This window comes from Nerophis lumbriciformis, linkage group LG32 (assembly GCF_033978685.3).
Source record: "Nerophis lumbriciformis linkage group LG32, RoL_Nlum_v2.1, whole genome shotgun sequence".
Classification (NCBI taxonomy): domain Eukaryota; kingdom Metazoa; phylum Chordata; class Actinopteri; order Syngnathiformes; family Syngnathidae; genus Nerophis; species Nerophis lumbriciformis.
The window spans coordinates 24,118,312-24,135,342 of record NC_084579.2 but is presented as its reverse complement, the minus strand read 5'-3'; the positions used below and the strand labels follow the sequence as shown (position 1 = coordinate 24,135,342).

The window sequence follows — 17,031 nt, the reverse complement described above, 5'->3', positions numbered from 1 at the left end:
TGTATAGTTAACTTCAGAAACATACCTAGACTATAATACAATGTCAACCTTAATAGCTGTTAAATGTAAGCCCTTGTTCAATCACTTCATTTTTTGTGATCCACAAGGATGATTCAGTCGTGGCTCTGGCTATTGACTGGGCGACCTCCAACCTCTACTGGAGCAGTAAAAAAAAGCCTAATCTCCATGTGACCACTCGTCATAAAAGCTACACCACCTCTCTGCTGCAGGGATCACTGGCGGTAAATTGGGATCATGTAATTGCTCACAAGCATGGCTGTAACTATCATTGAGGACACTGAGGTCATGTCCTCTGTATTTTTTTTTTTTTAAATTGAGAAAAAGGATGATATGACTGACTGTAAATGTACTTTCTCTCGGTCAGGACATTCATACAGCGTGCGCTGTAAATCACCTAGCATAGATCCTCCTCTCTCAATAAACGATCTTTGGTCATGCACAGTCCGCTGTAACGCAAGAAAGTCCACTTTAACTTTAGACATCTGATACGTAATGTATTGTCAACAAAACGTAAACATTAAATCATACCGATTTAACTGTTGCTTTCACCTTAATGAAATTGATGTGAAACCCTGTCGGCATAATACTGTTGTCAGTCAAGTGCCGCCCCGCCCTAAATGCAGAACATGTGCTCTGCGTTGGACTTAACGATCAGTGGAAGGGGTGGGGCATTTTGCGTGAAGAAGCACATTAAAAAATGTAAATTATTGAATGACATGGCGCTTCATATAATATTTTACCCCAAACGTATTCCTGGCCACGTCATGCTCTGTCACTGATTCAATTATGAAAATAAAATGTCCTCCATTGCTTCTGGTGGCTCCTTGACGGACGTCATTAACACTTGCAGTGCAAAGCAGAACATCTCAAGTTCGAACCCTGGTCGTCTTTGAAAAGGTGGTATGTATTCTAAAAAAAATGTAATATTGAAAATGTTTCGTATGCTAAACTTCAGGATATTAAAAAAAAAAGTGGACTGTTACAAAACCATGCGGATTATCAAAGATGTTGGATGAGTGATTAATATAGCTCAATTAAATATTTTGTTCCTCTGGAAATGAATTGTGTTGCTCAAGGTATTATTTGTATAGGGCTGGGATACACATGATTTCAGCCTTTCAAAGTTCCTCTTGGACAACCAATTTTTGACCTCAGTATTTGTCAAGGCCCTGCTCACAAGCCTCCTCGCATTAACTAAGCTCAGCCCTCAAACTACCTCAAATTGCATTATTTAGAGGAAGTACGCTTACTGTATGACAATGACATTAAAATGTTAAATACAATTGTAAGTAAATAAACATTGTTTCAGGGCACAACGTCCATTGCATTGCATCCGCCCTCAAGTCAACTTTGCTACACAGCCCTTGTGGCTGGCGGCAAGAGGCAACATGAGGTGAGCTGTGCCTGGATGGATGGGAGCAACAAAGCAGTGCTTTGGAAAAAGTCCAACGTCCCCACATCATTAGTCTTTTCCAACAAAGGGACCACAATCTACTGGGCTGACACAGGTTTGGAGTTTAACCTCATTGAGCCCATCTTGGTCTCCATTTTTCATCATTGATGTTTGTTTTTTCTTCAGGAGAAGGCCTAATCTGTTCTATTGGACTTGATGGATCTGGCTATAAACAGTACAAAACTGGGCCAGGTTTGCTTACTTCTTTCACATACACTGAGAATATCCTGCTCTGGATAACCCTGGAAAAGGGTAAGGATGATCATGTTAGACAGTCAACCAATGAAAACTTGACTGCTTTTACTCCAAATGCAGATGTTTTTTTTTCTTTGTATGTTTATCATGTTGTCTGAAGAACCGTTTTGTACAATTAGCTAAAGGTTTACTTTATTACTGTAACTTTAATATATTTGTTGACTATAGGACAGGGCTATTCAACTTAATTGTTCTACGGGCCACATTTCCAAAAAGTTATGGACGTCTATTCACTATTTTTGTTTAGAAAACTAGCATTCTCTGTTAACATTTATTTCTTGTGTTAGAGTTACACATTTAAAAAAAAATGACTTTATGCAAACTACTGGTGGATGCTGTCCTTGAGAAGGTTAAAATGTCAATGCAAGGATCCGCTACAATTTTTACACTGGTTTAAGTTACTCTATACAAAATAAGTGCTCTAGTTTTTATTACGTTTATTTGCTGCAAAAATGGTAGTCTCCAAAGTTTTTTAAGCTTACTACCCAGGTGGATAGCACTGCTATAAAGCAATCTAGTATTCATTTATTTTAGTGACGTATGAAATCTCATAAATTTACCTTGTTCCCCACAATCGAAAGTTTCGGAAGTGAAGGTTTGCAAACACTGGAGAGCCATTGTTTTTTCTCGTGCGAGGTAAACGCAAGACAAACGTCTGCGTTTTGTTCAGGACAGAACACACAGAAGCTAATACAAATGACAGAAGAAATAAACAAATTGAAGCGATGTTTTGACAAAAACAGACTATCTTTGAAACACAGTAAAACTAAAATAATGCAATTTGGTAACAGTAGAAGAAAAGTTCAAATACAAATAGACATTTAAAGTTTAAAGGAAACCCAATTTTGGGTGTAATGGATAAGAAATTGAACTGGAAATCCATCCATTTACCGCTTATCCGAGGTCGGGTTGCGGGAGCAGCAGCCTAAGAAAGGAAGCCAAGACTCTCCTCTCAGCTCCTTCGTACAGCTCCTGCCGAGGGATCCTGAGGCATTCCCAGGCAATTCTGCAGACGGTCTCCCAACGTGTTCTGGGTCTTCCCCGTGACCGGTCAGACGTGCCCGAAACAAATCCCCAGGGAGGCGTCGGGGGGGCATCCTGACCAAATGCCCGAACCACCTCATTTGGTACTTGGACCCTTCCACTTGGGCCAAGATCTCCTCCCCAGCCCGGAGATGGCACTTCAACCTTTTTTCAGGCGAGAACAATGGACCCGGACTTAAAGGTAGTGATTGTCATCCCAGTCGCTTCACACTCTGCTACGAACCGATCCAGTGAGAGCTGAAGATCCTGGCCAGATAAAGCCATCAGGACCACATCTGCCAAAAGCAGAGACCTAATCCTATAACCACCAAACCAGATCCCCTCAAAACCCTGACTGCGCCTAGAAATTCTGTCCATAAAAGTTATGAACCGAATTGGAGACATAGGGCAGCTCTGGCTGAGTCCAACCCTCACTGGAAGCTGATCAGACTTTCGATGCGGACCAAGCTCTGACATTGATCATACAGGGAGCGGACCACCACAGACAGTCCGATACCCCATACTCTCTGACCACTCTCCACAAGACTTCCCGAGGGACACTGTCGAATGCCTTCTCCAAGTCCACAAAGCACATGTGGACTGGTTGGGCAAACTCCCATGCACCCTCAAGAACCCTGCCGAGAGTATAGAGCTGGTCCACAGTTCCATGACCAGGACGAAAACTACTCTGCTCCTCCTGAATCCGAGGTTCGACTATCCGGCGTAGCCTACTTTCCAGTACACCTGAATAGACCTTACCGGGAAGGCTGAGTATGATCCCACGATAGTTGAACACACCCTTCGGTTACCCTTCTTAAAGAGGAACCACCAGCCCGGTTTGCAAATCCAGAGGCATCATCCTCTATGTCCACGAAATGCTGCAGATTCTTGTCAATCAAGACAGCTCTACAGCATCCAGAGCCTTAAGGAACTCCGGGTGGATCGCATCCACTCCCGAGGCCCTTTGACCATAGTTTTTTAACTTCCTCTGCAATTTCAGCACCAGAAATAGGAGAGCCCACCACAGATTCCACAGATTTCCTCATAGAAAAAAGTGAAGGTGGGATTGATGCGGTCTTCGAAGTATTCCCTCCACCAATCCACAAAGTCCTGATTTGAGGTCAGCAGCACACCATCCCCACTATATACGGTGTTGACAGTGTACTTTCCCGCCTCCTGAGGCGGCTGGTGGTGGTCCAGAATGACTTCGAAGCCATTCGGGAGTCGTTTTCCTTGGTTTCGCCGAACTTCTCCCATGTCAGTTTTTGCCTCTGCGACTGCCATAAATGCGTGTCGCTTGGCCTGTTGGTACCTGTCCGCTGCCTCTGGGGTACCATGAGCCAAAAGGACCTGATAGGACTCCTTCTTCAGATTGACGGCATTTCTCACCGCTGGTGTCTATCAGCTGGTTCTGGGATTACCGCCATGACAGTCACCAACCACCTTGCAGCCGCAACTCTGATCAGCTGCCTCGACAATAGAGGTACGAAATATGGTCCACTCGGACTCAAGTTCCAGCGTCTCTCTCGTGACATGTTCAAAGTTCTTACGTAAGTGGGAATTGAAACTCTCTCTGATGGGAGAATCTTCCAGACTTTCCCAGCAAACCCTCACAATGTGTTTGGGCCTGCCAGGTCTGACCGGCATCTTCCCCCACCATCGGAGCCAACTCGCAACCAGGTGGTGATCGGTAGAAAGCTCCGCCCCTCTCTTCACAATACATGAGCCCGCAAAACCGATGAGACAACTACAAAGTCTAAAATGCTAAGTGTACTTATGGACACTGTTTGAATATGGTATTCATTATGGACAGTCTGTGATGAGCACAAAAGTCCAATCACATCACACCACTTGGATTCAGATCTGGGCGACTGTTCCTCCCAATTACACCTCTCCAAGTTTCACTTTCGTTGCTAATGTGAGCGTTAAAGTCACCCAGCAGAACAAGAGAATCACCTGAGGGAGCACTATCCAGTACTCTCTCGGGGGAATCCAAAAAGGCCGGGTACTCTGAGCTGCTGTCAGCACCTGTCCCCCCAACCGAAGCTACCCACTCGTCTACCGGGTTAAATTCAATGTTAAGGCTCTGAGCCGAGGGGCAACAAGAATTGCCACTCCAGCCCCTCGCCTCCCACTGCTTGCAACGCCAAAGTGGTAGAGAATCCAGCCCCTATCGAGAAGACTGGTTCCACAGCCCTTGTTATGCGTTGAAGTGAGTCCCACTTTATCTAGCCGGAACTTCTCCACGTCGCGCACGAGCTCAGGCTCTTTCCCCTCCAGTAAGGTGACGTTCCACGTCCCAAGAGCTAGCTTCTGTAGCCAAGAATCAGACCACCTCTACATATGAGTGGTAAGCCCATTGGAGGGCGGACCCACGTTACCTTTTCGGGCTGTCCCCCATGGCTATCAGGTGCTCGCCATCGAGCCCCACCTCTGGGCCTGGCTCCAGTGGGTTCCCCGGTGACATGCGTCTGGGTGAAGGAAATCTGGTTACTTGAAACTGACTTTCCATATAGGTCTTCAAGCTGCTCTTTGTCTGGTCCCTCATCTTGGACCTGTTTGTTGTGGAAGACCCTACCAGGGGGCTTCGGACAACATGGCTCCTAGGATCATTGGGACACGCAAACTCCTCTACCACGATAAGGTGTAAGCTCAGAGAGGGGAAGCTGGAAATCTTCTAAAAATATATATAACAAAGTGGCAAAAACAATGAATAAAGCAAAATATGTTCTGGACCAAAAATCACTGCATATCTGAGTTACTGTGCAAAAATATGAAAAAATAACTACTAAAGTACACTTATTCACTTGGCATGTTACAAAAAAAAGGATCAATTGAAACAATACATGAGCAATACATGCAGTGATTACAAATGAATTGTAGGCAGCCACCACCGTTGACATACTTCACACAAGTCACAATGTATCTGATTGTTGGTCCAAAGCTAATGAAGATTTGGGGAAAATGAGGGTAAAACGTTTTTTTTTGTTTTTTTTTGTGTGTGTATTTTTTTTTTCCGGTTTATGCGCTACTGTGTGGGTCTCAGAGTGGCTGCTCTTCACTAAACATGTAGTAACAGAGTGCATCAAATACGGTCACAAAATTATACTTTATGAAATAAAAGCAGGTTTTATTGTAAATTTATATGCTGGAGTATGTTTTGAACCATATAAAAACGTTTTTCAGTTCATATTGTCAGAAAAACTAACGTCAAAACGATAGCAATTGCATGCTTCCGGGCACAGCTGCACATGTCTTTGGTAGCCCCTTTTTTAGTTGGCCAAACTTTTTAAACACGACTCTGACGTAGCATTTGTTCAGCAAATATGTTCTGCAGTATTACTCATGTACCACTGTGTAATGCTCTTGCATTTCTCATAAAGCCGAAATAAGTTGCACCCTATAGTGAAAGTACAAGGACATTTAACATTGCCGATGAAGTTGTTAGTGAACAATGCATATACATTATCTTAATGATTCAAATAAATGTGAGGACTTTAGTGCTGATCAAAATTAGCCTTGTTCACCCTCGCAGATGTCCCACAGTGTGTACCATTCACGTTTTTAACAAATGGACTGGAAATACCTGAATTTGTTAGTTTCGCTACACATTTACTGCAGGATTTGCCATGTTTTTTTTCTTCTTTACCCCATGTAGATGTCACCAAAATGTGGTTCAGCAATGGCCTCCAGCCTCAACAGTTGTGGTTTGAGACAAAAACCAGCCTGGTGCAAATTAAAGCTTACAGTAATGACAGCCAGGAAGGTGAGAAGTGGTTTGTGTTAATAGAAAAATAAGTCATTCCTATTTGTCATGCTCAACACTTGCTTTGTCACTGTGAACCTCACAGAACTCCTGAAGAAGCTAATTAAATGGTGATTAAAACATTGCAAAGCTTTTGGGGGATGTACCTGTATACCTTCGGAGTGGCACAGTAATGCAGACCAGTGGTCCCCAACCACTGGTCCGGAGACTGTTACCGGTCCGTGACGCAATTGCCGCACAGACACGTAAATATATGAACTACCGCATTTTCTCCGACTTAACTTGCACCTGTACCACTAAACACACAATAAGCTTAATAGATGTATATTCCAACTCATTTGTTATAGTACATGGGACAATGCACATTAATAGACATATCAAATGTTAACGTGCCAGATTGTAGCCAAAGGCTAATTTCAATCTGCAGTGCTACAGGGTCATTGTATATAGTAGGGGTCCTTAACCTTTTTGACCTCGGGACACAGCTGTTCCACTACAGAGGGGCCCAGGCACCACTCTAATATTAACACTGAATTAGTAATCTTACTCTTAATATTGATCATATTAAATAATTATATCTAACCTACTTACAGTTCACTACCTTATCAAATGATTTAAAAGCACGTATTAATAAACCTTAGGCTTGGGTCAGGCTGATTTTAAAAAAGAAAAATACATTTACATACAATATGTTGTGCTAAAATAAACTAAATTCATATTTCTTAAACCGTCAATAAAATTAAAGTGCAAATGAAAATACAGCTTCACCACTTTAGTCATAAGTTTTGCGCTTAAGAAATTTCTCTGACTTCTTTAATATTGTCATTACTGCCACAAGTGGTGGAAAAATGTATTATAATTGAGTACCGCTGCGGCCTATACGGACCACGGCTGAAAAACACATATTACATTTTAGGGGGCTCTCGCGGCCCAACATTGGAACCTGGCCCTATGGTTAAACACTGGTATACAGTATATGCCATCAACATGCTGGAGACCATCTCGTCGCAAAGAAACACGCTTAGGGCTCCCACTACTTCAGCGTTATAGTGAGTTGGTTTTTCATGCTAATTTTTGACGTTTTATCTGCCACACGTGGAAAGCCGGTCCGTGAAAATAATGCATACACTAAACCGGTCCTTGATGTAGACAATACAGAATATATGCGGCTGAGAAGCAAGACTTTTGATACTTTCTTTTTTACAATTATCCATGTATTCATACAAAAAGACATGAGTCATTAACCTGGTGAAGAGGTTCTGTACACCTTGACGCCACAGCCGGTCTGGCATATTTACCCTCAAGGATATTTTTTTTACAAGTTTAATATTTACCTTCAACCCACAGGATCAAATAGGTGCTCCAACAAAAATGGGGAGTGTGCACATCTTTGTTTGCCTTACCCTGGAGGTCGCACATGCAAGTGCAGTCGTGGATTTTACAGCATCAGTCCCACTTCCTGTGCACCCGAGCACCCGTGTCCCAATGGAGAGCAAGCTTGTCTTGATAGCAGCAAGTGCATCAGCAGCAAGAAGTTCTGTGATGGACGTTTGGACTGTCCGGATGAATCCGATGAACAGGACTGTGAGTTGTCGGACTACTTGGAATAATTCACTGTTATGGAAAGTCTAGTACTGTGCTTTTTTTCTTGCTGAAGAGTAACAGACAGTAAACCAAAATACAGTGCAATTATATAATTTCATTGAATTAGAATACTAAGCAATATGAACTCTTTTAGGTCCATATATGAACTTTCCTCTTGGGAAAAAAGTTTATGACGACTATCTTCCCAAGTCTTCACTCCCACCTCCTCACCAAAACCCTCCAAAGGACACTTTCGCAGATGAGGATTCTGCTTCATGTGGTCAGCAACACTGTAGCGGTCATGGCCGCTGTGTCATGCAAGGCAAAGCCCATCACTGTCACTGCATCGCTGGTTACAAGGGAGAGTTCTGTCAAGAGGAGCAGAGTAGACGAAGCCATGTGGGGGTTGTCCTCGGAGTAGTCTTTCTTTTTGCTGCATTCACGGTTGTTGCTTACATTTTTGGAAAAAGGTAAAGTTCAAATGTCAACTTGCATTTAAAAGAAAAACTGCTTAGCTTCCTGTATTCACTGCAGGAAAACTGCTGTTCCTTTTCTAAACTTGCATTGTGTGATGAACAGGCAAGCCTGGGCATTGATCAGAGGCCGATCACCAGAGAAAGAAACACTCATGGATAATATGGGCCTACCTGGTGAACACTTTGACACTGACTGTGAGGTAAAACTGAGAATTTAAACTAAATCAAAATAGTATGCAAGAAAATTACACTGATTGATGAAAACAATGAAGAGCTAATACAAGCTGACAGTCTTTGTGCTTAAATCAACTAAAATTTGCTTGTTCACATTTTGTTTTAAATACTGGCAGAGGTGAAAGTTTCTGCTTCAGAAAATGACCTTTCTTTCTTTTCCAGGAGCTTGATTCCACAATAGATTTGACGAACCGTCCTGTAGCTTCATAACATCCAATAAACGTCTGCTGGCAGATCAGCTGTTTTGTCAAGTTTATTATCTCATACGTAAATGTCACAGCTTTCAACACTGATAAGAACAGAAAGCAGGGACTGAACCAGGCTGGTTACAGAAGCACATTTTATAACAAGGTTGTACTGTCAAAACTGTTAGCGACTACATATTAGTCTTTAGTGCCCACCTGTATATATGTTAATGCTGTCTTATTTTGTATCTCAGAAATATTTTTTTTACTAATCACTGATATCAAAATTAGTTTCAATGATGTTGATGGGAATAATGATTTTTCTTCCATGTTTAATTTGATTACAAAAATCCACTATATTCCCCTATTAAAGGCCTACTGAAATGCGATTTTCTTATTTAAACGGGGATAGCAGGTGCATTCTGTGTCATACTTGATCATTTCGCGATATTGCCATATTTTTGCTGAAATGATTTAGTAGAGAACATCGACGATAAAGTTCGCAACTTTTGGTCGCTGATAAAGCCTTGCCTGTACCGGAAGTAGCAGACGAGTAGCGTGACGTCACACCTCACATCTGCACATTGTTTACAATCATGGCCACCAGCAGTGAGAGCGATTCGGACCGAGAAAGCGACGATTTCCCCATTAATTTGAGCGAGGATGAAAGATTCGTGGATGAGGAAAGTGTGAGTGAAGGACTAGAGGGCAGTGGGAGCGATTCAGATAGGGAAGATGCAGTGAGAGGCGGGTGGGACCTGATATTCAGCTGGGAATGACTAAAACAGTAAATAAACACAAGACTATTAGCCACAACACAAGGCTTATATTTAATATGCCACAAATTAATCCCGCATAACAAACACCTCCCCCTCCCCTCCATATAACCCGCCAATACAACTCAAACACCTGCACAACCCACTCAGTCCCACAGCCCAAAGTACCGTTCACCTCCCCAAAGTTCATACAGCACATACCTGTATATTTCCCCAAAGTCCCCAAAGTTATGTACGTGACATGCACATAGCGGCACGCACGTACGGGCAAGCGATCAAATGTTTGGAAGCCGCAGCTGCATGCGTACTCACGGTACCGCGTCTGCGTATCCAACTCAAAGTCCTCCTGGTAAGACTCTCTGTTGTCCCAGTTCTCCACAGGCCAATGGTAAAGCTTGACTGTCATCTTCCGGGAATGTAAACAATTAAACACCGGCTGTGTTTGTGTTGCGGCAGTCTGCCGCAATACACCGCTTCCCACCTACAGCTTTCTTCTTTGCTGTCTCCATTGTTCATTGAACAAATTGCAAAAGATTCACCAACACAGATGTCCAGAATACTGTGGAATTTTGCGATGAAAACAGACAACTTAATAGCTGGCTACCATGCTGTCCCAAAATGTCCTCCACAATCCGTGACGTCACTCGCTGACATCATACCGAGACGTTTTCAGCAGGATATTTCGCGCGAAATTTAAAATTGCACTTTAGTAAGCTAACCCGGCTGTATTGGCATGTGTTGCAATGTTACGATTTCATCATTGATGTATAAACTATCAGACTGCGTGGTCGGAAGTAGTGGGTTAAGCGGTTTACAAAGTGATGCACATTATAAAACAAAATATAAAAATAATAAAATAAACATTGAAATAAGTAAAAAACATTCAAATTAAACAAGACACTGGGGACCACACGACTCGTGCCAAGTTAAAAAACAGAAAACAGTGAGTCTGAATCCACATCAAGCAAAGAAAAACTTAAAAAGCCAAAACTGGAAAATGGAAGAAACCTTGGGAATCCACTGCAGATGTGGAGACCCACCTTCAGGGTGACCGGCTGCAATGGATACTGAGTGGGTACAATTATTGAATTGTTGCATTAATAAATAACGTGAGAGTCCAGCCTATAGGTAAGCCAACATATGGCCGTAGTTGGATCTTCCATGTAGAGAAGTCTGCAACGCAAGGGTGTCACAGCTGTGCATAGATGAGTGGTCCACCCCAGGTTACGAAGGCACCACGAGTTGGAACTGGCTTTCAGGCCTCAATGTGCAAGCTGGAACATACATTTGGATGAGATCCGTAATGTACTGTGTATAGTGGCCACTTTTGCTGTTTCGCTTGAGTGATTGCCATAGACAGGGTTGACTGTACTTTATGATGGTGTTTGTGTATATTCCCTTCAAATGAACCTTATGCAATCAAAAAAATAATTTGAAATAAAAAAATTCAAGACGGACCTATAATAAGGCTTTCACTATTCAGAAGAGTCATCGTGTACATGTAAAAACACAAACTAAGGAAATGCAAACAGTTTTCATGAAAACTATTTTTTTGCTTTAAAAAACAATTTGTAAAAAAAAAAATAGTTTTTACCTTTCTAATCTTTATTTGCAATCTTCAAATTTTTAAAACCTATTTTTTAAAGCATAAAAATACATTAATCTCCATTTCTGAGGAATGGAGTTGTCAGCAAAAAAAAAAAAAAGCTGCAGTGGGAATTTTAATTTTGCGAGATGTTACATTTGCCTAATGGCGTTCATTGTTTGTTTTCATAAAGTCAAGTATAACAGCCTGGGCTCATAAAGTCTGCGAACTTTCAGAAAGATAGTATAGGGATAAATGTAAAAAGTATTTGTCAATGGAGGTTCAAAATACATTTGGTTTCATACAGTTCCCCAGATTTGTTACACTGTTCCTGTTAATGCTATCTGATCTTTTTATTGTTGCCAATTATTGAGCAACTTGTTTTAACATTATTTGAAAACATATGTAAGGCAGCTTTATATTTATAAATCAAATCGGCTGCATTCCAAAAGTCCAAAATGGTATCTAGAGCTTGACCTTGTCTTGTTTACAATCAGAGAGTGTGGTATTGCCCACCAGTTTGTCTGCGCTAGTATGTCACATTCTACAGCCCCGAGTTACTTTTACACAGTCTTGGACATGGCTTGATGAGCTGTTGCCTGCAGGTTGGGATAAAAGCAAATCCTCCACAACACATGGTTGACTGATTCTCAAAGGTTTTTCTGCAGCTGAGCCACACCTTTTGCTGAAATGGGCTGACAGAGGCACAGTAAAGCCTGGAAACTGTATACCTCTACCAAGGAGCGTGGGTAAGTTTGCTGTCCTGTGCCTTGGGGGGGCTGTGCTTTGTTTTGAATGTGATCCAATTCCTTCTTCCTGTCTTTTTTTATGAACATGGCTGCAACTTATGTAAGGCATCGTTTAATCACCTCAGCAGATGAGGGCTAAGAGAGCCGTGATTGGAGAGCGCGACTATTTAACTGGCGGCCCGGGGGACGAATCCGGTGTTCTATCGAATTGTGCAGCTCCCTCGAAAAAAGCTCCCAGTAGCGTAAAATTAAAACGAAACGTAAATGTAAGCTACCATTGTTTTCGTCAATGTGAACTTTCTCACGGTGTTAATTGTCTACATGCTTACTGGTCAGAAGATACAGTGAAATAAACATAATTTAAAATCACTACTTGTACATGAGACCTGAGGCAGCTGCTTTCGATGAGTATTTTGTTCAAGGCAAATATTTTAAATATCTTGATTTTAATCTTGCTAGTCATAAAGATTAAACAAAAATAAACTAAAATACTCCATACTAGTGATTTACATAATTGAGGTGTTCTTTAAAGGGGAACGGCACTTTTTTGGGGGAATTTTGGTTATGGTTCACAACCATTATGAGGGACAAGATGACGTTTGTTTTGTTTTTTTGCATTTTAACATGTAAAAATCGGCTCATTTTTGGTAGCTAGCAATGCAGCTAATGGAGCAGTAGATTGTGCATTTTAAACCGCCAACAATACTTCATTTACCTTCTGTAACCTGTAGAATAACCAAACTGTAGCGATATTGTTATTGTAAGAGCGAACACTGAGGAACTCTTTCTAGCACATCGGCACATTAGCCGTAAAAGCTAACTATAGCTATAGATAAGCTAGCTTCTACATCAGCACGAAACATGTTTGAGTTTATAATGCACAACACAATGCGATAGGACACCAATCTGTTGTGATTGAAAAACATGAACAATCATATTACAGTGTCTGTAAAGTATTATTTCATGTTTTGTTTGTAAGAGGAAGCTTGACAGTATGTACTATATATGTAATAACATACATGACGTGCTGCGTGTATGGTCGATATATAGTGACTCACTCGGTGGACAGTTGGTCGAGCTGGCCGGGGACGTTTTTCCGGGGTTATTTGGATAAACGCTGTCGAAATAACTTGGTTCCAAAGTCACGCCGACCTCACTCTCTCGGCACCTGTCTGCTCCAACATGTCACCCTTCCTTGGTGCTCGCTTCTAGGAGCAGTAGTTAATCCTACGTTCATTCAACTTCAAAAAGATAAGGTTGTGAATCTTCATTTGTTAAAAAATAGGCGTTATTGTTGTCTATTACTATTTGTTTTTTTAAGTAGGAACACATTTTTTGCTGGAAGTCGGAAGCACTTTGCTCTGGAAACGGAAACCAATGCACGGAGGAAATCAGTCCCCAGCAATGATTAAAATTATCAAAATACGGTAAATATTGTACATATTACATATTGTTATGAGCGTGTCTGTTACTACATTATATATAGACTTGCAGTGTGTGTACAAAATGTTGGAGTGTTTTAGAGGGCTTTGAAGGCTATAACGGTGACTCCCATTCGCTGCGAGCGTTTTTTTATCATCTTTAAAATCCCCCCAAAAAAGAAAAATGCATTTGTGTTCTTGTCTCTCATGATTGTGAACGATTCCAAAAAAATTATTTTCTTTTTGGCAATGAACATTTTTTAATAATGTAATTTAATTAACCAACATTTTGCTGTAGGTTGTTCAAGGTTTCATTTGAGGTCCTCTCTTTTTAATCGTTTGGGCTATTCAACTCGTGGCCAGCGAGTTCAGTTCAAAACATTTTTACAGCAAATTCCTAAAAACACGAGAGTGCTCCTGTTGTTTAAAGGAATTTGGAACACTGTAAATACATTGGCAGATCCTTGCATTGACATTTTAACAGTGAACAATGGGGTCCAAACTTGTGATTTACATAACTGAGAAGCTCCTTAAAGGGAAACTGCACTTTTGGGGGGAATTTGGCCTATTGTTCACAATCGAGACATGACGATGGATGTTTTTTGTAATGCATGCTAAATATTAAATACATGGGCCTATGACAGGGGTCGGCAACCCAAAATGTTGAACGAGCCATATTGAACCAAAAATACAAAAACAAATCTGTCTAGAGCCGCAAAAAATTAAAAGCCATATTACATACAGATAGTATGTCATGAGATATACATTGAGTTAAGAGGACTTAAAGGAAACTAAATGAGCTCAAATATAGCTACAAATGAGGCATAATGATGCAATATGTACATATAGCTAGCCTAAATAGCATGTTAGCATTGATTAGCTTGCAGTCATGCAGTGACCAAATATGCCCGATTAGCACTCCACACAAGTCATTAACATCAACAAAACTCACCTTTGTGCATTCACGCACAACCTTAAAAGTTTGGTGGACAAAATGAGACAGAAAAAGAAGTGGCATAAAACACGTCCGAGAAAGTCGGAGAAAAGTTATAAATGTAAACAAACTACGGTGAGTTCAAGGACCGCCAAAATTAGTAGGACAAAACGGCGCTCGCCAAATACTCGAATCCGTGAAGCTGACAGTGTGCTTTATAACAATTAGGGAGGTTTGTGTCATGTTTGTCCTCCTACAGAAACGATGTTAAAACAAAAAAAATGTTTTTTTCCCCTTATCTTTTTCCATTTTTCAAACATTTTTTAAAAAGCTCCAGAGAGCCACTAGGGCGGCGCTAAAGAGCCGCGTGCGGCTCTAGATCCGCGGGTTGCCGACCCCTGGCCTGAGAACTGCTCTATTCTGCCTATGAATCCCTTAAACATACAAACTCCTCCATTAGAGTTGTACATATATAATGTAAGTATATATGTAATGTTGTAATGGGCACATGTATATTAAATTTTAATATTTACCTATTTTGATCATTTTAAGCATACGTGGCGCATTAATTTAAAAAACGCATCATTACGATCGCTTTTTCCTTTAACAACATCACTGCAGACTTCATGAGAGCCAACAAACATAATAAAACATCACTTATGTACAAGGTCTGCTGCCATTAGGATGCCGACTGCTTGGATGTTCATATATTCTTGTTTAGATTAAACGTTTTTTATAATCATTGCAAAGAAAAATTTATGAAACTAAGGTTCCTTCCGTTGTAGCTTGTTTACTTCAAATGCCGTCAGTAGTCATTTGGTCTGCTTATTTAGTAATGTTACTCAAGGTTCCATTTTAGGTCCTTTTTATTTTTACTTTGTCAATTGTATGCGTATTGACAATGTGCTGTTGGAACCAAAATTGTTCGCATTGTAAAGTACAAATGAATGAAGTCACATGGCCAGCGTCAACACTATCACATCTTTTTTTCACTTTTTTGGCATTAAAAAAGAACGGAAGAAGAATGTCATGTCTGCACAGCAAACAAGCACGACAAAGCTTTCTGGGAAAATCTTGTTCAAACTTGCCTTTTTTCCGTGCCCCACCTGTCAGGCTTCCAAATTGTAGAGTTGCTCAAGGGTGGGGAGGGCAGGTGTGTGCGCAAATGTTTAACTTTTGTCATGTAGTTTAACTTTTGTCAGGCAAATGTTTGTCTTACAATGATAAAAACAAGTGTGTTTGCCACCCCATGATTGGTTTAAAGTTGTTTAATTTCTTCGGAAATGTGACGTTGCTACAGGTGTAATTGTGGATATGAATCATTTCTTGTGAAGATGAGGTAGAGGGCGTGTGTGAAAGGGAAGTAAGCAGACAGGTATTCACAGGTCTCACCTTTCCGCCCCTTCCCTCTTTCATTGTGGATTTCCTCACTGAAAAGAGGAACTTCACATTATTTTTGTAACGTTTCGCAAGGACGCCAGCTCGATTTTTCAAGAAAAACATTTTTTTTAGGGGGGGGACTCAACAGGTTGAAGTTCTTTTGCACGTGTGAGTACTGTAAGTGTTGATCTTTGTTGTTCTCATGTCGTCACTGAAAGTATGCTGTTGCTTCGCCTGCTTCCATTAGTTCATTTTTGAATGAGCCAATCCTTCAGTGTTTTCTTTTTATTCAGACACTCTACATCGTCAAATACTGATACATTTACTAGTATTTCCGTTATTACTATAACTATAAATTAGTTGTATAAGAAGTAGTTTTAATGCCTTCCATCTGTTTGTTTTATTTGTATGTGATGATTTACAAGTAAAATGTCTTAATGGACATCTCATTACTCCAATTCAAATGTCAATGCTAAATGATCGTTGTTGTTTTATGGTCAAGTTTATAAAAGTCTACAAAATACATACAGTATGTAGTATCGAGGTAGTTACCTCTATTGTAAAGTGCCGTTATTTTCAATCATGAAAATAAGTCATGTCAAAGTTCAGTTTGGTCTTACTCTGCACAGTCCACAGTGGCCAAATTAAGATATTACACTTCGGTTGTTCAGTACATTTGTTTGGTGACAGCTGGCATCGTATTGAAAAGACAAACTAATTGCCTTGTGCTTTTGATAGATGTAATCTAATTTCATGTATTGTTTTGTGAGAGCCCCCTAATTACAACATAACTGTTTAGTGATTTTTACTTTTTTTCCCAGCAATTAATCTTTTTCTCCATCATTCCCACTTTTAGTTCTTTTTCTCCTGCAATTTCCAGCCTGCAATGGGAACCTTCCCCCCGTGGTCCCAACCAAGGGGCAATGACGACAGCGGGCCACCTTGCAGGGAGGTGGCGTGCCATGGCCACGGCTATTGCGAGATCCCCCCCGGAAGTGGTACCGACTTTGCGTGCATGTGTGACCTGGGCTACGAGGGAGATTCCTGCGACGAGACGGTCAACGGGTCGCTGAGTCTCCCCCTGACCCTGGGCGTGGTGGGCTTCCTGGTCGGCATAATCATTTTGGCTTTCGTCTTCGCCAAGTTGCGACAGAGACAAAAACAGAGGAAGAGGTACTGATTGTAACCT

The 17,031-nt window shown here is 41.1% G+C and overlaps 1 protein-coding gene across 4 annotated transcripts in view; it reads left to right on the top strand.

Moving 5' to 3' along the window:
- The window catches only part of LOC133574677 (uncharacterized), a 29,687-nt gene extending 20,619 nt beyond the window's left edge, over nt 1–9,068 (top strand). For 3 of the 4 annotated variants that reach the window (XM_061926885.1, XM_061926886.1, XM_061926884.1), the window contains exons 42-49: nt 108–242; nt 1,331–1,529; nt 1,601–1,726; nt 6,411–6,518; nt 7,866–8,102; nt 8,257–8,572; nt 8,682–8,778; nt 8,975–9,068. In XM_061926885.1, coding sequence (XP_061782869.1) covers nt 108–242; nt 1,331–1,529; nt 1,601–1,726; nt 6,411–6,518; nt 7,866–8,102; nt 8,257–8,572; nt 8,682–8,778; nt 8,975–9,022 — 1,266 coding nt within the window. In that variant the 3' untranslated portion in view covers nt 9,023–9,068. The remainder of the gene's footprint in view (nt 1–107; nt 243–1,330; nt 1,530–1,600; nt 1,727–6,410; nt 6,519–7,865; nt 8,103–8,256; nt 8,573–8,681; nt 8,779–8,974) is intronic. The other variant, XM_061926883.2, reaches the window with a different exon arrangement.
- The last annotated feature ends 7,963 nt before the right edge of the window (nt 9,069–17,031 follow it).